The following is a 23,772-nucleotide window of genomic DNA, read 5'->3' as shown; positions in this document are numbered from 1 at the left end:
TACTCTGGTCTCATCTCAGCCGGAGCCACTCCTTATCAACTGACAGTAAGTTGACCCATAACATGTGCAAGCCCAGCCAAGATCAGCAGAACCACCTAGCCAACCAGCAATTGACTGAAAACCCCATGGGCAAGTCTACCACGCCAAGCCTAAATCAGCTGAACCTTTCAGACTTGTGACTAAATGAACGTTTAATGTCATATGCCACTGAGGTGTGTGTGGGTCTTTATTATACAGCCTTATTATTGGCAGTAGATAACTGCTATAGATGTTATCTGGCCCAACCCAGTCATATTACCAAGGATGAAACTAAGGATGGTAGTGGACACGCTGGTGTGCTGCCCACATCCTACCGCTAGAACTGAGGCTGCTTTGAAAGTTAGCAACTGATGGAGTTCCCATCGTGGCGCAGTGGTTAACGAATCTGACTAGGAACCATGAGGTTGCGGGTTCGGTCCCTGCACTTGCTCAGTGGGTTGACGATCCGGCACAGCTGTGAGCTGTGGTGTAGGTTGCAGACGCAGCTCAGATCCCGCGTTGCTGTGGCTCTGGCGTAGGCTGGCAGCTACAGCTCCGATTAGACCCCTAGCCTGGGAACCTCCATATGCCACGGGAGCAGCTCAAGAAATAGCAAAAAAGACAAAAAAAAAAAAAAAAAAAAAAAAGTTACCAACTGAATCCCTCTCTGAAAATTGCTTCCCTTAGAAAAGCAATTTCTGTTTTTCCCCAAGTCACACCCTTACAAGGAGAGCCCACCTTCAATGTCTGCTGCAGTGGGGGAGGGAGTGGATACAAAAGCTGTCCTCCTTGCCTCAAAGTGAACAACTCTGAAGGGGCAATTGCATTATATTCAAATGCTCGCTTTGTCATCTTTTATTTCTCACCCATCATTATTTCTGACAATATTCCCCATTAACCTACTGCATGCAAATCAGAGTCTATTTCCCAGAGAACCAACCTATCACAGAAACTGCAGAGGCAGCAACCTGCTCAAGTTCATATTGCTAATTAATAAGTGAGGGAGGAGGAGTTCCCGTTGTGGGACAGCGGAAATGAATCTGACTAGGAATCATGAGGTTGCAGGTTTGATCCCTGGCCTTGCTCAGTGGGTTAAGGATCCAGTGTTGCTGTGAGCTGTGGTGTAGGTCACAGATGTGGCTCAGATCTGGTGTGGCGGTGGCTCTGGCATAGGCCGGCAGCTACAGCTCCGATTAGACCCCTAGCCTGGGAACCTCCATGTGCTGTGGGTGTGGCCCTAAAAAAAAAAAAAGACACACACAAAAAGTAGTAAGTGAGGGAGGAGTTCCCTGGAGGTTCAGCAGGTTAAGGATGCAGTGTTGTCACTGCATTGGCTTGGATCACTGCCGTGGCGCAGGTTCAGTCCCTGGCCCAGGAACACCTGCATGTCATGGTCAGCCGTAAATAAATAAATAAATAAATTAATTAATTAATTAATAACAGAGTGAGGATTAGGTCTCAGGTAATACGACCTCACTCCCATCCTATGTTCTCACTACTTTGACAAAATACGTCACACTCAAGGATAAAGTGGACCAGGATCAAGATTTAAGCCAAACTTTGTACTACTATGACATGGCAAAAAATTCAGCTTCATGGTCTGGATTCTCCTTTCATTGGAAGTATTTTCTGAAATGATTTGATAGAAATAAAAATGATACATGAAGCATTTTGAACTCCCAGAAATATCTACACTATAGAAATATCTACATCTTGAAAGTTTGTACTGAGAACATCTGAGAAAGAAGAACAATGAAAGCCCTGATGAACACTGGATCCAACTAGAATGGGGGGCACTCTAGAGCAAAACAGAGTCCACCTCTGGCTGAATTCTGAGGAGGGTATGCGTGAGGCCAGCCCTCATCTCCAGCTGCCTGCTCCCAACACAGTTTCTGTTCCACTCTGCATTCCGTCTAAATTAGGGCTGGGCAAACAAGAGGTTCTCTTCAGTCTGGGAAAGCAATATAAAATTGGCAGCTTCTTACTAAATTTATCCAAGTTCTGCCAAAGCTCTCTAGTCCTTGTCAAGGGTGACAGGGCTTAAAAGCAAACATTCTTCAGAACACATCCTATAAACTGTCCCCCTGGTCTTGATCCAACTAAAATGATTAAAATGATTCAGAGATGCAAGCCCATTTGGTGGGGTTTGGCCATTCCACACAAGCTGCTCCTGAACCTAAGATTTTTGAGGAAGAACAGGAGGAAGGGTGAGCTCTGCTGTGTGCTGATGAGGAGCAAAACATGTCTCACTTCCCATCCTTGAAGAAATCCATCTCCAAAAGTCAGTGTTAAATTCAGGTATTTCTGAATTTACGTATTTGTTCATGTATTTGTTCTTCCATGACTGACTATAGACAGCAATGACACTGCAGAAAAATTCAGCTTCAATTACAACTTATTATGCACCCACTGTGTGTCAGCCATTATGTCTGAGGCCTCTCTCTGTGACTGCTGCATTTCTGTGATGTCCACGGTTTCTCCTCCTCCCATTCTCTTGACCCTAAATGCAGGCTATTCTTTTAATGTCCCAGGACCACTTCAGCTCTCCCATTGCTTCAGAAGTTCCCAGTCTCCTGCAGTTTTTCAAAGTATGATCCATCGTCTACCTTCATCACAAACACCTTGAGCACATGTTAAAATTACAATCCTTGGATCCAGATCAACTGGATCAGAATCACTAATGGTGAGGTCCAAGAATCTGCATTTTAATAAGCTTCCAGGGTGATGGTAATGAACACTAAGGACAGGGAACTACTGTCCCACAGTATAAAGTCCAAATTTAAGACCATACGTTATGGGAGTTCCCGTCGTTGCACAGCGGAAACGAATCCGACCAGGCACCATGAGGTTGTGGGTTCAATCCCTGGCCTTGCTCAGTGGGTTAAGGATCTGGAGTTGCTCTAAGGTGTAGGTCACAGATGCAGCTCAGATCTGCTGTTGCTGTGACTGTGGCATAGGCTGGCAGCTGTAGCTCCAACTGGACCCCCAGCCTGGGAACCTCCATATGCCGCAGGTGTGGCCCTAAAAACCAAAAAAAAAAAAAAAAAAAAAAAAAGACCATAGAGACTATACATTATGCTCTAGCCCTTTATTTTCTAGAAACATTCTTCCTCTTTCTGAAATGTTACCCCTATTCTTGTCCACATAGGAACTCCTAGTTACCTGTCTTTACCTCACCTGTGCACTCATAAAAGTTTTTACATCAATGACTATCATCTTGCATTGCTAACTGACTGATTGCATGTCTGTCTTCTTACTAGCTATGAACAACTCAACAAAAGGGACTGAGTTTCGAATCCTCTTCAGTATCCTTATAGCCTGGCCCACAGTGAGCACTCAGCACAGATGTGGTAATGTGAAAACTCTCCCCTAAGAAAGATATCACATGAAGAAAGAGATTAGTGAAGGATAGAGGAAAGAAGGTAAGCCATCCTAGATTCTCATAGGAAACCCATCACCAAACCCTCATGATTTTGTGAGCATTCAATACAGCCCCGCTAAGTGTAATTAGAGAAAACACATCATATATAATTTTTCTCTAAATTTGGGTTTTCATGTATGAGGTCTTTTCAGTTTTATTAATCCCATTTTTAATTAACTGTATATTATGAGGTTTTGACATCTTAAAAAATCCTTCTGGCTAGGGAGAGTCTGCCCCTCCTTGGGCTAGCCAGTTCTTAGAGATAGCAAAGGGCTCAGCTGGAAGCAGCTCTATGCCACCTTATTAATTCAGAGCCCTATCTAGTCTATCTGGCCCATTCCCCGGGGGGGGGGGCAATATTCTTTTGCCTTAATCAGTGGTCCCAGGGCCAGATACTGGGCAATTAGGAAACACCCTAGTGTGTCAAGCCTACCAAAACTGTTCAAAGTAGCCCATCCAGCTATTCACCCTGCTCGCCTTATCTTTCCCATGGAAACCCCAAATAAAGGCCATAATCCAGGTTCTCCTTTCATTCTGGCTTCTGCTTCCTGACCAAAACTTGGTGTCCCTCCCATGGCCTTGTGAGATGTGCTGCAGTTTCCCCTCTAGGGCCCGTGAGTAATAAACTCTATTTTCCTTTGGCATTCTGGTCTCTTGAGTGTGATTCACTATGCCACAGCACCATATCTTAAACTCTGTCCTGGAGTAATGTCCAACATAACTGAAACATATTCATAAGGCATTTAAAATATAACTGTCCTGCTCAAGAAGTCAGTACAGGCCAAGAGTCTCTTGGTTGTGCACTGGAGTCATCTGGAGGCAAAGGCTCCAACAAAGCTGAGTTGCTTTTATCTCAAGAATATTCCCAGGATTGCTAAGCAGTGTGTAGTACATTATTTTAGTTAGGATAATCTTGGCTTCCAGTTATGGGATTTACTTCCTTTTGATTGGAAAGGAATAAATTTAAATAACTTTGTCCTTGATCCACTTGCTCCTATTTTACTCTGAATGGGTGATTTGGCTGCCTAGCACCCCACTGTGGGATGAGTGAGTGGATTAAATAGATAGATGGGATTGCCCCGGCCATGCCTGATCACAAAGTTGCTGCTCTCATCTGATCCCTAGAAGGAGTGGTTTGTCTCATCTATGAAGAATGTGTCCTGCCAGGCTGCTTTTCTGCCCTAGAAACTGACTACTACACCTTAAAAGTTATCTAAAATTGATTCAAAAAATATATTTAGAAATCTTTATTTACTCCACATGATTGACCAACTAATTTGAATTATTTGTCCTGGTATTGGAAATCCTCTAATATTGGGTGCCAATCTCTATTTCTAGTGCCCCCTTCCCTTCTACCCTATGCCCAACCTTCTGCTCTAGAGCAAACCTAGATGCAAAGCAGAATCACTTGAGCAACATTTGAAAAACAGATTCCTGGACCCCATCTCTAAACTGAGTCAGTATTGTGGAGTGGGGAGGGCACCTGGGAGTCTGAATTTTTATTCTAATTGATACAGAATACCTATAAGTTGAGATTGAAAAGATCTCAATAGAAAAAATGGGCAAAGGACACTGAAAACAAAGCAAGAGTGTTCCTGAAACATATGAAAAGTTGTTCACTCTTATTCATAAAAAGAGAAATGTGGGAGTTCCCCTGTGGCTCAGCAGTAGTGAATCTGACTAGTATCCATGAGGACGCAGGTTCGATCCCTGGCCTTGCTTAGTGGGTTAAGGATCTGGTGTTGCCATGAGCTGTGGTACAGTCACAGATGTGGCTCGGATCTAGTGTTGCTGTGGCTGTGGTATAGGGCGGCAGCTGTAGTTCTGATTTGACCCCAGCCTGGGAACTTCCATATGCCGTGGGTGTGGCCCTAAAAAGCAAAAAAATAAAAGAAAAGAATGAAGACGAATGAAGACAATCTCTGTATACACTCACAAGAAAAGATCTCCAGGAAAAAATTTAAGTGAAAAAAGCAGAATGCAAAACAGTATACATAATATACTATAGTCTGTATAAAAAGAAAGGGAAAACAACAAGGACCTACTGTATAGCACAGGGAACTATATATAATATTTTGTAATAGCCTATAATGGAAAATAATCTAATATATATATCTGAATCACCACTTTGTTAAACACTTGGAACTAATACAACATTGTGTGTATATATCTATATATACGCAATGTGTGTATATAATACAATGTGTGTATACACACACACACATATATATGTATCTGAATCACCACTTTGCTATATATCTAGAACTAACACAACATTGTAAACCAACTATACCTCAATTTAAAAAAAAGTCTTTGCTACTCAAGATAATAAAACATTTTACTGTTTAAAAAAGGAGAATATAGGTATTTACATTTATTTGTGTTTGCATGAAAAAGCATTAAATGGATAAATAAGGAATCGTAAATATTTCTCTGGGGGCAGAGAGTTTCAAGGTAAAGGGTCAGGAATGGGCGTAAGACTTGTCCATGTATGCCTTTCTATGTAGCTTTGGATCCAAAAAAATGTATCTTTTTTTAAAAAAAAAATGAGTAAAACAAAAAAAGTGCTTTTGATAGAGCCATCATCTATCAAAAAAACCTACAGTTTCCAGGCCCTTCCTTCAAGTCCATTCACTTCTCAAAATTCTCTCATGCGGACCATCTGTGATGACTGCAATTGGAAGAGCTTATCCCTCCACCACATTCTTTAAGCACTTGTTTTGTACATTTATCAGGTGCTTTTCACCCCTTGATTGTCAGGGGTTGATCTTGACACTGATACACTTGATGTTAGAGGCAGCAAAGGGCAGTGGCATGGCATGAGTGGACGAGTTAGGGGACAGTTTCTCTAGCCTCTAGGGCACGGAGTGATTGATAATCAAAGACTGAATAAACAGAGAGGGACCCCAAGGGCAGTGTCTGGAAATCTGATCACTCAGCCAGCTTTGTCTTCCAGCACAGGGCAGCAGGGTCTAGAGAAAGCAGCTGCAGGGCATTGTCACCACTGAAGAAAGGAGGGACTGGGGCAAAGGGTCAAGTTTTCAGGTGCTCCAGAGGGAGAGCAGCATTTTTTATGGTTATGAGGTTGTCCATAAAGAACAAGTCCCTTCAACAGCATCAAAGACAGAAGAGTATTTCAGGCTGAAACGTATTCTACCATTCTCCGTTATAAAAGTTATTTTAGAGATTCACCTAGGAATTCCTTACTCATATGAATAAGGAATCAACACCTTCTCTGCATGTGGCCACATTCCACCCTCCATCAAGCTTCTACCTCCCTTTTTTCCTTCCTTCAAAAGAAGCTATCAAAGAGCTGCCTTTGGCCCATAAAAATGTCCTGTGTTTTAGCCCTTAAAATCTAGTGATCAGTACCAGCATCAAAATATTTTTCATCTCTACAAGTTGCTAATCATGTAAGTATATATGTATATCTATATATACATGCCTGCTGTGTTTTCCTCCCACTTCTCTTTTCATCTGTAATAAAGTGCCTTTCTCCAGCAAGTCTTTCCCATAGACACCAATATTCCTATCTTAGATTGATATTTTTTAATTTAATTTATTTTATTTTATTTTATATCTTTTTAGGACTGCACCCATGGCATATGGAAGTTCCCAGGCTAGGGGTTGAACAGGAGTGGCAGCTTCTGGCCTACGCCACAGCCACAGCAATGCCAGATCCGAGCTGCATCTGCGACCCACACCACAGCTCACGCAGCTCAGAGCAACGCTGGATGCTTAAACCATTGAGCAGGCTCAGGGATTGAACCCTACATCCTCATGGAAACTAGTTGGATTCATTACCACTGAGCCACAATGGTAACTCCCAGATTGATATTTCTAACATCTAACAATTAAGAATACCTTTATGTGTTAGGTCATTCTATTTTTTTAAACTTAATTTTTAAATTATTTAAAAAATTTTAATTTTCCTTTTTCTGTTAGGTCCTTCTAAACCCTCACATATAACATGCTATGGACTGACAAAACCAGATGCGCTTCTTCTGCCCTGGAATTTGCCCAAGCATGAATAACTTTTGTTAGGATAATGATTAAAATCTTAAAGTTTCCTGGTGTTTGCAGATCCATCATCGATGTTCAAATACATTTAGCAAGATGGACCAGCTGGTGAAACAGCCCACACTGTAGCTGGATATGGGCCTCTGCTTTTAAGGCCCAGTAAAAGTCTGGAGGAGTAGAGAATACTTGATTTATTTTTAAGGAAAGTGAGGCCATCTGATAGATTTCCAGCTGAAAATCGGTCAGGGCTGGAGATTGGTTCACTGGGACCATGGCGCATGCCAATTCCTATTTTCCCATGGCTGACTCCCAGTCTTGGCTGAAAGTACCACAGCCTTTCCCATAAGGGTAACCTGGGACATGACACAAGGAGAGAAAGGCCTTCCAGGAATTAGTTGAGGAACAAAATAAAAGGCCCCCCAAATCATGTCCAAGCTGCCATTCAGTGAGTGGCAAACACCCAAATCACAATACCTGATTTCCAATAAGGCAGAAGAGAAAACCTCAGCCCTCTACAGTTTATATTCAATCCAGATGTCTAAAAAACAGCAGGATTAATGTTAAAATTCGGCCAAAGCAGCACCAGATGCTTGTAACAGTTAGGACCATACAGAGGCTGAGGTGGAAGATATAATGATTTCTCCAAACTTCTCTGAAATAAAGAATGAGAACTCTTTGCGTGAGTTGGTGGGTTACACAGTTGACAGTGGGAACACCTGGCGGAGGAAGGCTTTCATCACCAGCCAGCATCAGTTTCTGTACTGGATTGAATACCTACTTCCTCTTTAGACGTCTGGATTACAACCAAACTCACTGGCTCATGCTACTATTTGAAAATCCAGGAAGCCAATAGTTGAAATCAGTTAACCACTAAATATGAGGCTTGGTAATATGGCCCTCAGGCTTCAGTTTTATCACCAAAAGTAGTAACACAGCCTGACCGTGAGGAGCAATTGTGAAGGTTCCCTGTCAACATTGTGTAATTAGCAGAGAGCACCAATAAGGATTTTTCAATTAGGGATGCTCTAGTCCCATGACACCTCACAGATCTCCAGATGCCAGTCAGATCATGGTGGTGGTGATGACCACAATAAGAGTACTTACTCTGTGACAGGTATCTACATCCTGATCTTATTAAATCCTCACCATCGCCTGTGAAATGGATAACTATGTTCTAAGCTGAGACTTAGAAAGTAACTTTCCCAAGGTCACACAACAAATACATTATGACTATGGATTTGAACCTGTTTGTATGACTCTAGAACTTTTTTTGTGTCTTCCCTTTGTGTGATTATTGTTGTTATTGGTAAGGAGACACACACACACACACACACACACTCTTCTCTCTCACTCTCTCTCTTTTTTGTTCTCCCGCCATAGTATAGACACAGCACAGGGATAAATGTTCACAAAACAATCATGGATCTACCATGACTTATGATAAGACGTTGGAAATAACGATGTTATTTATTTTTGTTTGGAACTATCTCAGGGAAAGGTGAGCTAATAAAAATAGGGAATGCATAACTGAAGCTTCATACCTAAATAAATTTGGGAGACCTGCTGTCCAACATTGTACCTATAGTAAACAATACTGTATTGCGCACTTAAACATTAGTTAAGAGGGTAAATCTCATGCTGTGTTTTTACCACAATAAAAATATATGACTTAGAAAGCTAGGCTATATTATAATCAAATGGACATTATCATGACATAATTACAACTGATATGTGTTCAATTATATCAAGATCACATGCCAGAAAAATCTGTGAGGTAACATGTATTATGTGTTGTAGTTAAATGTTAACTAATGGGGAAAGTATGTTTTATATTCTTTTAGGTGGTTTCAGATGAAATATATTTTATGAAAAATATGCAAACTGTGCAAACAGTACAAGAAGAAGCATTTTCATTATAATTGAAACAACAATAAACAAAAGTACAGAACCCATGTAAGAAAAAAGTTAAAAAAAAGTAAAGCTCTAGAGATGGAATAGTTATAAAAGAAACTGGGTGGGAGTTCCCACTGTAGCACAGCAGGTTAAGGATCTGGCATTGTCTTTGTGGAGACATGGGTTTGATCCCTGGCCTGGCACTGTGGGTTAAGGATCCAGCATGGCTGCAACTGTGGCTTAGGTCACAGCTTCAGTTTGGATTTGATCCCTGGCCCAGGAACTTCCATATGCCATGGGTGTGGCCGAAAAAGAACAAAAGAAAGAAAGAAACTGGGTGGGTTAGATCTAGCGCTTCTGACTATGAGGCATAGCCACTCACAGTAAGGCTTGCAAGGTTCCCAGGAGAACTGCAATGAGTTAGCCCTCAGCTGCCCAGTGCTGAGCTGTACACCTTACACGCATCATTAACATGAAAAATTGTGAAAACTACATTCAGCCAAATTCTTCTGCTTTCCACAAGGACGTGGGCGCAGTTCAGTCCATATTTCCAATGACTTCTCAGTTAGCTTCATGGCTTCTCTCAGTCCTGGTTCACTCCCTCCCCAGCCTTGCCAGAGTCAAGAACTCCCGAGGGTCTGGCGGGACCCCATCTGTGAATGTGTTGTCTACAGCGTAGAGGCTGCAGGAGGGTGGAAGATGTTGCGCACAGGCAAGAAGACCCAGGATCCAGACCAAAAAGAAAGTGTCAGAATACCTCTCTTGGGTCTCCCCACACTGTAACACTTCATCCAATCTCCTCTACCTTACCGACTTTCAAAGCATAGAGGGCATGCAAAATTTTTCATTTTAAAGTGCCCCACACAGGGAGTTCCCTGGTGGCCTAGTGCTTAAGGATCCCGCATTGTCACTGCTATGGCATGGGTCACTGCTATGACTCGGATTCAATCCCTTGCCCAGGAACTTCCACATGCTGCAAATAAATAAATAAATAAATAAAATGCCCAAACAACCAGAACCATCCAGAATGGTTATACAAGGCGTTAGGCAGGCTGACCTTTGTTAACTACCAGAAAAGAGCCCTCTTGAATTTCCTTCCGATTCCTCACCAACCTCTCCCATAAGGTATGCCCCACTTGAGCCATGAGAAAAACAATAACATAATTAAAGTGAATACCTAACTGGAAGTGGTCGATTTTCATGGTGCTGTTGTTGACAGGACCAAAGATGGTGATCACGGAGATTTTCCTCGTGGCCATCTTGCAGAAGCTTTCCAGATACTCATCTCGCTGCTGTACATACATGTTGTTCTCAGCCTTGGGAGCCGTGATCAGCTGGAGGAGGAGGGTAAAAGCAAGCAAATGTTAACTCACAGTGTTAGTTTCACACTGAGGCAATATCCAAAGGGATGATTTGGAATAGAGGACTGGCAGTGCCTGACACCTATGCTAAAGAAACCAGACTAAATTGTTTTGTTGGATAGTTAACACAATTAAGGCCAAAAAGAGACCATTTGGAAAGGACTCCCCCTGCCTTCCCCCCCTCCCCTCACCGACCCACCCATGGCATATGGAGTTCCTGGACCAGAGACTGAATCTGAGCCACAGCTGAGACTTATGCTGCAGCTGCCACAATGCCGTATTCTTTAATCCACTATGCTGGCTGGGGATGAAACCTTCGTCCCATCACTGCAGCGATGCCACTGATCCCACCGCACCACAGCGGGACCTCCAAATGCTCTCTTCTTTTATTTTGATCTTCACTACCTTAATTGGTTGGTCAGACATTCATGAGTTCAGTGGTTACTATTATTTCATGTCTCACAGGGTTAAGTTTCAGAGCCAGGCCTTGGGCACTACAGGACATTCAATGGTTTAGAATCTTTTTTCAGTAACCTTGCAAAGAATTTTTAGGATGGAATTTGGGCCCAATTTTGTCACATAGAATGAAATCATTGTCATATTGGAACTGCACAGAGCTTGTGGTGGATGTCTTTGATGTTGGAGTCCTCCAGCAGGATGGATTTTCCTCTTTCAGTTCAGACTTCTCTCCAATTCAAACCCAGTATTTTTTGCCTAGCCCCTGTGTCTCTCTTTGAACCCCTAACATCTGGGGAAACAAAGAGAGCAATAGAAAGAGATATTTTAGTCACCAGCTACCTGAGAAAACATATATTTCCTTATTTTGGGTAAAAGAAAGGTACTTTTGTTGTTGTTGTTGTTGTTGCTTTTTAGGGCTGCACCTGTGGCATATGGAAGTTCCCAGGCTAGGGGTCAAATCAGAGCTGCAGCTGCCAGTCTAAACCACAGCTCACAGCAAGGCTGGATCCTTAACCCACCAAGAAAGGCCAGGGATGAAATCCATATCCTCATGGATGCTAGATGGGTTCATAAGCTGCTGAGCCACAATGGGAACTCTTAGGGCTCCTCTTAAACTCTAAGAATGCCTCAGTGTTTTTATCTCGCCTGATGTAAAAGCCTTTTCACTCTTGTGATTATTTTTGTTGCCTTTTCCTGAGCCTTCTCCAATTTTACCAGGTTTTTCCTGAGCAGACACCAAACTGTGTGCCATACTCATGTGTGCGTGGACATATGCTGTTCACCCTGGAGGTGGAAGGACATGAAGTTTTATTCTGATGAAGACCAACCAGGTAGTTGTTGATCTCTTCGACCCCAAATAGTTCACTAGGCTGACATCTGCAGTAAACACTGTTGAGTCACCCTTTTCAGGCTCATCATCAGCTCAGAGGCCAGCCTCTACAAACGTTCTTGCATTTAACCAATTCAAATTTATTAGCCACTTTTCTACTTACCCATCTAACCTTATAAAATATTTCTGAAGTTTGTGGCTATTGTCTCAGCATGTTTCAGAGGGGAAGTTGCCGTTAACCTCTTTATCAAATACTTCATCAAAATGGTAATAAATCTGGTCCCAGCTCATCCTGTTGTTTATTTTTCTCTGTCACAGATGTGTTTATTGCGGCCTGCAGGCTTTCCCGTCTAAGAATTCTCTGTGCTTGACAAAATACTATCCTTCATGGAAATCAAAGTGAGTTCAACAGCTTCTGAGTGGGATATTAAGAAAGGTTTTTCCAGGATGAAGTTATTTTTTTCGCAGGTTGTTATTTATTTTAAAGTACACATGATTTCATCTATTTTTGGTTTTGTGTTTATATGCCTCTTCAGATGGACAGGGTGGGTAGGAAATGCTTGTTTTAGAAATATAGTTTCCCAAGAGGAAAAATAATAAAATTTCCCCTAATTTATTCATGGATTCATACCTAGCTTTAAAAAAAAAGATTTAAGGTGGCTATTAAAAGATATAGTGATGGTACCTTTGCTTTGTTTGTTATTTTTAATTAGCTACTCGACCTTTGAAAATATTTCTTTAGGTTTTGATGGTAGCCCATATCTTAGAGTTTTATTTTTAGGTGGTATGCTTTGGGTTTTTCTTTCTGGCTTTTCTCTGCTCACAAATGTGTTATTTTGAATATATAAAGTGACTATTTAAGTGAGAACAGAAAATAGCCAAAAACAAAGGTAAGATTTACTGGTAGTGATTTTGGACTCCTTATTCTAAATGAAGAATTAGGCTTTATTTAGAATATATGCTAGATTACTGATGATTACTTGCGTCTGTAACTTCAAATCCATACAGAGTTTGCATTTCATTTATGGACCCTCGTCCATGGACAGACTGATACGACATAATTTTAAGAGTCCTCGAAGCTCCCTCTGGTCTTTTTTTTCTCCCTTGTGCATAATTGAGAATTTTAGGGAATATATAGTCATACAGAACCTCATTCTTTCTTCCAGGCAGTTTCTTCCAAGTATTCTGAACACAGTAGCCTTGGGCCATGGATACCCAGTGGGAATTGCACTTAAATAAATAAAGAGCTCTGATGTTTGTTTTCACCTCAGGCCCTTTGCCCAAGGAAGCCTTGACCCACTCCTGAGGTGACATTCGTTTAGCATGACTCACTTCCCAGCTTCCCTCCACAGCCTGGCCTTGGGTTCTCTTGCTAACCTTTCCTGCTATACCTCCCTTGCATGACCTCTTTGCCCTATAGCCAATCTGCATCATGAAATGAGAGGAACCTAGGCAGAGTGGTACAGAGAAAGGGGATTGCAGTCAAAACTGGGAGTCCTGCATTTTAGTCTTAGTTCAACCCTTGGCTACTCCGTAACCTCAACAAGGCCACTTAACCTTCTGGACCTTAGCTTTCTCACCTTTACAATGGAACCACTTCCCTACCAACTCATAAAGTAGTGAGAATCAAGAAAAGAAAAAAAAAAAAAGGTATATGTACAGGCTGTGTTCACCAGAGCACTGTAAGATGGATGTTGCCTCCGAATAACTCACTCGTATTTCTTCCTCTGCCCTGACCCACATCACCCTTCCCATCCAGGAAGCCCTCCCCTCCTCTCCCCCGTATCAGAATCTGAGTTATTCTTCAGCTACAGCATCCAAGTCTCTTCTAGCCCTAAACCATCACTTTCTCCTTTTAAAGACTGTTCCTACTGTCTGCACCACTCACCTGGAATTTATCTATTTCCTTGATTTACCTTTTTGGCTTATGTTTATGTCACATTCCACCAACCAGAGTATAAATTCTTCAAGGCCCTGAAGCCCCAGCCCTATTACTGCTGTGCAGAGAGCAGGAGCACAGTGCCGGCCCAGGTTCCTCGAGGTGCACAGATCAGTCCAGCCAGAGGACTGGTTCCCGTGGTTATGGAGGTCCACATGCAGCCCACCAACCCTTGGTAAAGATACTCTCCCTTACATTCAATCTGCTCCTTGAGTTTGCATCAGGGAGAATAGAGGAGGCTCATCATCTGAGCGTATTTCAGCAACTCTTTCCCTGTGTATTGGTATCTTCATACCATTCATTTTCTATGATGCCAGCCTTTCAAACAGTATTTAACATGGTAACCATTTCCAGTCCCCTCTTCCTAAAAAGAGCATTCTAGAACATCTCGGTAAACATATTGTCTCGCATTTGGCCTCTTTCCAGTGTGCTGGTGATAAATCAGAACATGTTTCATGAATTTAGAATTGTGTTGCTCTTTTTTATGTTTCTGTTCCAACTGGTGTGTTGCCACAAGGAGCCTCAGAGTGTAATGAAGCCAGTTTGCATAAGTAAAGGACGCCAGCAGGAATGGGAAGAGGCTGTTCGAAGGCTTATCTTATTCTGAATACTGTGTTAGACTCAAAGCACTAGATTTTTACAGGATTCTGAGAAATAACATTCCAGCTGGTTGCCTGCCTTAGTAAACTGGAGCTTCATATCCTTTTCTAAAATTAAACCAAATAAGTAGATTGTTGTCCCAATATCCACATTTCTGAGGTTAGGTTAAAAGTGTTAGCAGACTTGAATTACGGGAGATGCACTCTCCAAAGAATGCTTAAACCTGAACTCCAATCCATGAAATTCAGCACGCTGAGTCCTCTTGTTCATTGACAAGTAGGAAAATCTCAGGGCCCAACATGATGGCTTTTCAGTTATACACATGGGTTCTCTTGCTAACCTTTCCTGCTATACCTCCCTTGCATGACCTCTTTACCCTATAGCCAATCTATATCACGAAATGAGAGGAATCTAGGCAGAGTGGTACAGAGAAAGGGGATTACAGTCAAAACTGGGAGTCCTGCACTTTAGTCCTAGTTTTAGTTATACACACAGAGTCCAATGTTTCCGTGATAAACAGCTTATCTGTATTCTCACTGTCATCAGTCCCAAATGGACACCAACCAGTCTGAGGGATTAGGTTAACTGGAATGCAATCTGTTGTTCTCCGTGGACTGGGTGGAAAACCATCAAGTTGAGACGCAGAGAACTAGCTGGGTATCAAAGGCAGAAACACTACACTGGTGCTCAGCACAAAATATTGTCCATTAGTATATCTTACCATATATCTGAGTAATTTAAGGTTGAGAATGAATTTTAAAACATCCTTTTTTTTTTTTTTTCTGTGCCCCACAGCATGTGGAAATGTGGAAGTTTCCAGGCCAGGGATTGAACCTGCGCCACAGCAGTGACTTTAGCTGCTGCAGTGACAACACTGGATTATTATTATTATTATTATTATTATTATTATTATTGTCTTTTTTTTTTTTGAGGGTGGATGCACCAGCAGCATATGGAGGTTCCCAGGCTAGGGGTCAAATTGGAGCTGTAGCTGCTGGCCTATGCCAGAGCCTCAGCAACACAGGATCAGAGAAGTGTCTGCAACCTATACTACAGCTTATGGAAACGCCAGATCCTTAACCCCACTAAGTGAAGCCAGAGATGGAACCTGCATCCTCACAGATACTAGTCAGATTTGTTTCCATTGAGCTGCAACAGGAACTCCCTGCAACACTGGACTCTTAACCCACTGAACCACAGAGGAACTCCCAAACTTTTGTATTATTAACTAACAGGTTAATTTCTGTTTCCTCTTCAGTTTATGGCTGATGCCCACGATAAGCTCATACCCATGAGAAGGCAGCATGGGAGAGCAGCTTGAGTTTGAGTTTTAAAATTAAACAGAACTCAGTTCTACTTTTGGCTTTGTCCCATATTGGTTATACACCTCGGGAAACTTCTCAATCTTACTAAGCTTCTGTTTCCTCCTCTATGGATGGAGTTAATAAATCCTGCCTCATAGAATTGTTCTGAAGAGTAACCCACACAGACTCAGCAAAGCACCTTGCAGAATGTGCTCCTTTTGGTTGACAGGCTGAAAGGCAGGGGGTTTGGAGGCTTGACCTCTGGCCTAAGAATAGGATGCCTGGCTCTATCTACAGCTACTAGGATGCTGTTCACTCTACCATAACTTAAACCGTCATGGCTAGTGTTTCTCTAAGTAATTGGTTAAGTAGCAATTATGTGATATTTTCATAACTAAAGAATGATATAAATAAATGCAAAACACTAGGGGTTTATGATTAAATGTAGAAAATATGGAAAGATGAGCTAAAAGGCCTGCAGAATTTCTTGGAATGTAAGCCTTATTTTAGTTCTAGTGCACTGGGTTAGGTAGAGGCCAGTTGGAGGGATGGATATGTTATCAGCTGTACTTTAACAGCTTGGAGACTGCGAAGCCATAATGAATATTAATTGAATCACTGAAACTTCCTGAATGCATTAGCCATGTTTGAAGGGAAAAATGAATGGATAAAAAGATAAATGGCACCAGCAGTATCTTTCACCCAGAAACACAGGTCTCTTCTCTGTCAGGTGAAAATACTCTTTTCTCTCCATCTTTTGACTTTACATTGTTTATTTCATCATATCTTTTCAAATTCATTCTTATTTTAGACATCCTTAGCTCTTCAGAGAACACAGTTCTGCTATGATCATCAGCTGGGCTCACGTGGGATCACAAAATCGAAATGCCTCCTGTTGGTACTTTCTTTCTAATAACAATCCTGGTTCTCTGTCCAGCCCCAAAGTGTAACACTGCCACGAGCAATCCCAGCTGGTTTCTGTTTTGCCTCACATGACATCAGCTAGAAGCTGTTGTTTGAGTTTCATTTGCTAGAAATTTATGATCAAGGAATACCGTTAAAGGCAGAAAAGACCCAGCTGGGTTTTCAAACCCCTGACTAAGGGAGTGGAAAGAAAGAGAGAAAAAAAAAAAAGGCATGACTAATATCAGGGATATCGTATGAAAACCCCTTTCTTTTGACTCACAAACGAGAGGCAGTGGAAGTATTCGCCAGATGGGTGCACAATAACAATCCTGACATTTTACCCATGATTATTTCCCCCCTGGTTTAAACCTGACCATGAGGAACACGATGCCTGCCCTGTTAACCAAATGGCCAGGGCTGGGTGATGTGCTTTAGCAGGGTGGACGAAGTCACAGGTCCTCAGGAAGAGAGCAATAAAACACTTAGAGCACTCTAAGCAATAGAGCACTAACACTTTCCCACACCCCAAGGAGAGCAGTTTGCCCCCTGCAGGTTCTGTACCAGGTAGAGTTCTAGTCTGAAGTTAGTGATTCTTTTGGTTCTGAATGGAAGATTTCCACTTAAACTTATATACTCAGGGAATAACCAAGCAGCTGTTAAACTACTCTAACAGTCAGCCTATCCTCTGCTAATCTGTTTACATAGTTACTTTAAAGCTTTGGTTAAAAACGAGTAACAACATCCAAAAAGTATATAACAAGACACACACACACACACACACACAAACCTGTAGAATCAACCAAAAGTTAGGTTTTGTTCTAATACAAAGATAAGCTTTGGATGGAACAGCTAAGAGAATCTGGGATCATGCCCAGCCATGAAAAACACAACACACTCTGCTCTGAATAGTGTTTCAAACGCAAACGCTCATTTAGCTTTTTAAAACCACTAAAGATAAGTAGACAGCAGAGTCGCTTTGTTCAGGTCATTAGTCCAAATTTAGTTGAAAAAATTAAAAGACTCTCTGAGAGATGTGTTAAGAGAAGAGTGTCTATCTCTTTTGGTGGCAGGAAAGCAGGGTATGGAGGCACTCTGTTCCTTCAGCAGAACAGATGCTGCACCAATTGCAGGAGATGGCTCCCTTCCACCCAGCTCTCTGAGAGAATCATTCCTGATTCTGGAGACCCAACATTAACTTACTGATCTTTTCCTCTGGAGTAACTGCCTCATACCTGTTCCTCCTAGACAGTCTAGAGTAAAATGATAGCATTGAAAAGCTAGGGGTAAAATCTTGGGAGAGCACTAAAAGAGGGGCAAGGAGACACTGAAAGAAGAAGGAGCCGCTCTCATTGCTGATGAGAATTGTCCTTACACTTAACATGGGGCTTGTTCCCATCCAAAGCCCTTTGCAGTCTGACTAGATTCTGGTATCATTCTTTGGACAATGGCAAGGAACTTCCAAAAGAGTTACTGAAATGGACCTGTGACTTGCTCAACACTTAGGGCACTCAGAACCCAAGGGCAAGTACAAGTAAGGACTGCTTATCTCCTTTTCTCACACACACTCATTTTCTAGAGCCTCAGGAGAAACTGATGTGACATCTTGACTCCAAATCCAGCTGTGTCTCTGGGGTATCAGAAATTGGAACAATTAACCCAGTTCCCTATACTCCATCCTTTTTGCTTCTTACTGGTAGTTGGGAAGTCATAGGGAGGCAGCCTTAGGAGAGAAGATTTTAGCCAACTGTTTGGCTTTTTTTCTTATTAGAGTATAGTTGACTTACAATGTTGTGTCAATTTCTGCTGTACAGAAAGTTACCCAGCCATATATATATATATATATATATATATATATATATATATATATATATATATATAAAATCATTTCCTCATACTGTCTTCCATCATCTACCCCAAGAGACTGGATATAGTTCCCTGTGCTGTACAGTAGGACCTCATTGCTTATCCATTCTAAATATAATAGTTTGTATTCTTAAAAGTATTCATGGGGACAGACCAACCAGGACCCTTCCCCACTCCCAGTCCCCCCAACCCCAGGCTGAGCTACTTTCTCCTTAGAGTCTTCCAATTGTTGATACAGACCTAATTAAGGGGGAAAGGAAGACACTCGTCATTTCCCCACACATATGCTTCTAGTTCATAACCTCATACTGAGAGAAACCATTTTCCTAAATTGTGACAGCAGTCAACATATTCCATTCTAGGAACTCTTTTTTTATTCTTTGAACTTGGCAAAAGGGAGCTCTACCTAGAACTGTCCCATGGAAAAGAGCGGTACGGATGAGGCTGGGGCTGATGGGTTTGGAAGAAGGTGGGTACAGGTGCTTCCTGGGCTCATATCTAAGATTCCCCAGCCATTGACTCTGTACAGCCTATGAGTCCGTGGGGATAAAAATTAAAAGAATATCTAAACCAAAAGGAGCTGCTGGCCTGGCTGCCCTTCCTTGACAAACTTCCTGATCTTAACATAGTACATGTTCTGACACAGCCTGCCATCCAACAATGTGATTTTAGAAAAATAACACACCAAACCCTAACACTGCCTCAAGCTCACAGAACAAAGCCAAGGAGAAGATCACTTACCAGGAGCCTTCGTTTGCCTTCAAAGGGCCCCAGCAGGTCAGTCACAGGCTTCCTGGGACTCTGAGTGAAATGTTTGGTGGGTTTCAGTTGCCCATCCTGCTCTGTCCTCCCTGCCTTTTTTTTCTTGTTCTTCTCTTTCTCCTGTCTGCTCTTCTTCTCAGCCTTGTCCTTCTTCACTTGTTTTTCACTCTTGAGTAACTTGTCTGCTTTCTCACTCTTCACTTTTTTTTTCTTCTCCTTCTCGGGTTTCTCAAGCTTTTCATGCTTTTTGGACTCCTTTGCTTTTTTGGGGGGTAGGTTCCCCACCTGCAACTCCTCCTCCAGCTGAGACGCCGTCGGCCGGCTGAGGTCATACTTATCCTCATACTCATTACTAAGAATTTTGTCCTGGGTTTTCTTTTTGGGAGGTTTCCCCTTTGCTGGCTTGTGAGGACCTGGCACCACATTTGGGTCCCGGTGGCCATGCTCCCGCTTGTCTGTGCGGTTGTCCCGGAAACGGCCCGCGCCGGGCCGGGTGCTGGGCTCGGAGATGGTGGTGGGAGGGGCAGCCGTGAAGCTCTCGAAGCTGGTGGCTTTGCTGGGCCTCCTGGTGGTCTGCGGCTTTTCCTTAGGCTGCTCCTTCCTGGGTGGAGGGTAGAGATTCTCTGAGGCCACGGACCCCCTGGCAGTGGTCACTTCGGCTGTTGCAGGGGACCTATGGGGGTGGTCGGAAGGGTGGGCCCGGGGGGTCCAGGGCCTCTGGGTGGTTGGAAAGGCCGTGGTGGTTGTAGGTCTTGCAGCTATGGTCACCACCCGAGAGGTGGCCCGAGTCACTGTTGTGACTGGAGCAGGAGGCAGGGTGGTGGCCCGTGGGGTTGGAGGAGGTGGGGGAGGGGCCCCCGTCGGGGTGGCCGGTTTTCTCAGCACCTTCAGCCGGCTTTCTCTGGTTGGTGGCATTTGTGCTCTCCTCTGCTCTTCTTTCCTCTTCTCACTGCTCAGGCCTGGTCTTCCTGCCTCTCCACCATTGTTCCCCTCCTGCACCACCTGGCCCTCCACCCCAGAGGCCTTACATTTTTGCACAAAACCCTTCTGCCTGATCTTCTCTATCCTGCGGATGGGGCCCTGGTCGATGATCTCGTACATGGCCTCCAGCCTGACGGGGTAAGGGTAGCGCTCTTCCACCTGCAGTGTCTTCTTCAGCAGCACCATGCTGAACTTGCCCTTCTCCAGCTTCAAGAAACTCATGAGCTTTGGGATGAGGCTGGGGTCCAGGGGCTGCTCTAGGACCCGGCCTTCGCTGGTGATCCTCCGCACTTTGCCGCCTTCTTCTCCTTCCTGGTGGAACAGCACGATCTGCTGGATGTGCCTTTCCGCCAGCTCACAATACACGTCGTCCTTCAGGAGGCTCATCATGAGGCGGTAGTAGCCTTCCGAGGCGTGAGGGGCCGAGATGACCCACACCCTGTTCTTCCCTGCAAAGCTGGCAAGGATGTTGGGAGAGCTGGACCCAGACGGGAAGCGCAACATTCTTGACCGACCCGAGGACCCCTCATCTCGGACCATCTGACGGGGAGAGCTCTGGGCTGCTGGTCTCTGCTCAGTTCTCACCGGGGCCCCACTGATGCCCAGCGAGGCTGGCAGTGCCGTTGCGTGAGCCACTCTCAACACCGGTACGCTCCTCCTTCTTTGGAGAGACTGAAGGTTTGGTTCTCCCAGAGTGGTTCTGTCAATTCCCTGAGACCTCCCTGTGTGCCTCAGTAACCGAGCTGGCCTTCTGTTGGTGGGGGAAACCAGAGGCGCTTTCCGCCCTCCATGGCTCACTCTATTCCTGGCCTGCAAGTGGGGCTCTGATCCGCACACCAGCCACAATGCCAACAGCATGGTAAAACTGGGTCCCATTCTCCATATCATTGTGCAATCCACTTTGAGGAGGCAGCAGGGTCAAAAGACAGAGAGAAAAAAAAGAAAGAAAGAAAATCATTTAATTGCAAACAGAACTGGGCATTATCTCTTTCACTATCTCCGCCAGGGGGAGGGGGAAGGGGTGGATAGGGAAGAAGGAGGGAGGTCAGGGAGTGGAAAATCGGATGAGATCCTGTTGCTTTTTAGTCCCTGTAATTTATCCGTGCTTAGCAGAGACAGTTACATTAAGCAGGAAACTCCACTCAATTCCCCATTCAGCATGCTTGCACTGTTTCAACTGACTGATGCTCCAGAGAAAAGGCACACTGAGCATATTAATTATGACAACATTCCTATTGCAGTTCTTCAAAAAAAAAAGCAACAAAGAAACAAACAGACACAGCAAAGACAGGCAGGGTTACACACTTACATGGTGGCTCATGGAGATGGAATGTGGAGGGTTTAAAAAGCAATCTGAAGTGTGCTCCCAGGACAGTTCCTAGATGAAATACTTTTCCTCCGAACTCTCTTCTCCTTTGAGAGGCTGGCTGATACAAAGGGGTGTGCTGCAGCTCCAGCTCCCAAAGCCGCACACAGACCACCGCCTGTCCGGACCTGACGGCTGAGCTGTCTTCTTTTCTTTCTGGCTGTGCCTTTTTACCTTCTTGACAAGTAGGATGCGGTGAAAGGAGCTGTCCTTTTAAGTCTTTGCATCTCCATGTGTCTGCCGCTTCTGCTGGGGCTTCTTGTGTCTGTGTGTGCCAGTCCCCACAGCCGACAGCACTGGACTCCCCTTAAAGTGGAGCCCCAGCTCTTTCTGAATCTTGCTCTTTCTCTCTTTCCAGTTCCAGGATTCTTATCACCCTTTCCCCCACAGTCTGGCTTCGTCCTTTTGTTTCCGAGCGTAAAAGCCCTGGGATTAATATGTTTTCCAGGCTGAGGGAAAACACAGGAATGTGATGTTGAAAAAGGACTTTTCTCTTTTCCTTAGGCTTCTCTCCTCCCTTTATTTCTCGCCACCTTTTCCTCTCCTCTTTTTCCTTCTCCTTTTTCTTCTTCCTCTTGCCTGGATTCAATCCCAGAAATGCCAGGACAACCTCAGTTTTGATCCAAACCAAACTCAAACAACAGCAGCCACTGGAAATCAAGGAAACTTCACTAAGAATTTAACAGATCAGCAAAACACCGCCTCCTTCCCATTTCAGCACGGTGAGCGGTGAGCCTGGACTGGGGAGGGGGTGTAGGGGAGGGGGCTGTTCTTTGGGGTAGGGGAAAGTTTTGAAACATTGCACATCATCATAAATCACTTAAGAACTGGATGGCTGAGGACTTAACCCCTTCCCCACCGAGTCATCAGGACACTGTCCCTTCCTGTTTGTACTTACACTGCACTTTGGAAAAGGGAAAATTCTCAGATTTCTACATCTGACTGCTTGGTTTTCCTAGTGACAGATACTCATTTGGCTCAGAGTGCTTGGCTGTACGTACAACGACAGTATATATATATTAGTTCCATGGGTATATTTTTATCTCTTTCTCCCTGCTTCATGAGTTTAGTTTGAGGTTGGAAAAGTCCATGGAAAACATGGCTGGTGTTGTTTTTATTTTATGCTAATTGGAGATCGTATTACTGTGTTCTTGTTCCTAGTTTCTACTTGGCATGAAAGGAAGCTGGTAAAAGGTTAGAAATGCAGGCAGTGGCTGCTGTTCTCCTGAGATTGTGGTCAGCCATTACACAGGGAAAGGCTATTATGACCTCCAGTTCTGGGTTCAGGCTAGAGAAGGTAGGCCGAGAGCTTCCTCAGAGGACACAAGTGTGTATGCATGAGTGTGTGTGCATGTGTGTGTGTTGCAATATCTTGCTCTCCAGAGGCTTTGCGTGTCCAGAGGGTTTTAGGCAGTCCTTAGAAGTAACCATGTCAGATCCCAAAGGAGAGAATGAGGCAGCTCTGTGAGTATGCCTCCTGGATCTGCCATGAGGATTCAGCTTTTAGTGGGGAGGAAAGGTGCCTTGGGTTATGTAGATATTTCTTCCAGCCTCTCCAAGTGCATTCAAGCAGTATTAACTGCCATAGAGATTGGTGACCCAGGGTTTTCAGAAGGATCCCTATATGCTAGGCTGTATCAGTGGCTACTGTCTCTGGATAAAACATGGTGCCTAGTTACTCCTTTTGACTGGTCATTTACTTTTCCTTCACATAAGCTCCCAGCAGTGAATTGACCACCTGGAGGGGTTGACTGTCAGGTTCTCAGACCACAGCATGAAGACCAAAGGGTGCCAAGGAAAAGGCCTTCCTGTGGAGCCCTCTCAGACACCCATGAGCACAGAACAAAGGTGGCCTTCAGGCTGAAATCCTCTGTCCAGTGGAGTTAGAGATTTCCCCTTTCCTGGGATTCACCTGTTAAGTTGATCAAATGCCCTGTGCTAAATTGGACAGTCTTGGATGTGATTTTCTTTCTCGAATCATCATGTGTTCCACACAGTCCCCTACTGGCCTGCCTCCCTTCCTTCTTTGCGCCTCTCCCTGCTAACAACA

The 23,772-nt window shown here is 43.7% G+C and overlaps 1 protein-coding gene across 2 annotated transcripts in view; it reads right to left on the bottom strand.

Moving 5' to 3' along the window:
* Nucleotides 1–22,438, bottom strand: part of CCDC80 (coiled-coil domain containing 80) — a 139,577-nt gene extending 117,139 nt beyond the window's left edge. For both annotated transcript variants that reach the window (XR_014824841.1, XM_003132680.5), the window contains exons 1-3: nucleotides 21,666–22,438; nucleotides 19,355–21,255; nucleotides 10,530–10,686 (exon numbers count right to left, since the gene is read on the bottom strand). Coding sequence is in view for 1 of the 2 variants with exons in the window: in XM_003132680.5 (XP_003132728.2) it covers nucleotides 10,530–10,686; nucleotides 19,355–21,244 (2,047 nt within the window). In the remaining variant the exon portion in view is untranslated. The remainder of the gene's footprint in view (nucleotides 1–10,529; nucleotides 10,687–19,354; nucleotides 21,256–21,665) is intronic.
* Between the last annotated feature and the right edge of the window lie 1,334 nt (nucleotides 22,439–23,772).

The sequence above is a fragment of the Sus scrofa genome, chromosome 13 (genome assembly GCF_054392235.1).
Source record: "Sus scrofa isolate SSC_HxYL_T2T_F1_AM1 chromosome 13, Sscrofa_HxYL_maternal_Yorkshire_Landrace_v2.0, whole genome shotgun sequence".
Lineage (NCBI taxonomy): Eukaryota > Metazoa > Chordata > Mammalia > Artiodactyla > Suidae > Sus > Sus scrofa.
The sequence above is the reverse complement of the archived record's forward strand: the minus strand, read 5'-3'. Positions and strand labels throughout refer to the sequence as shown.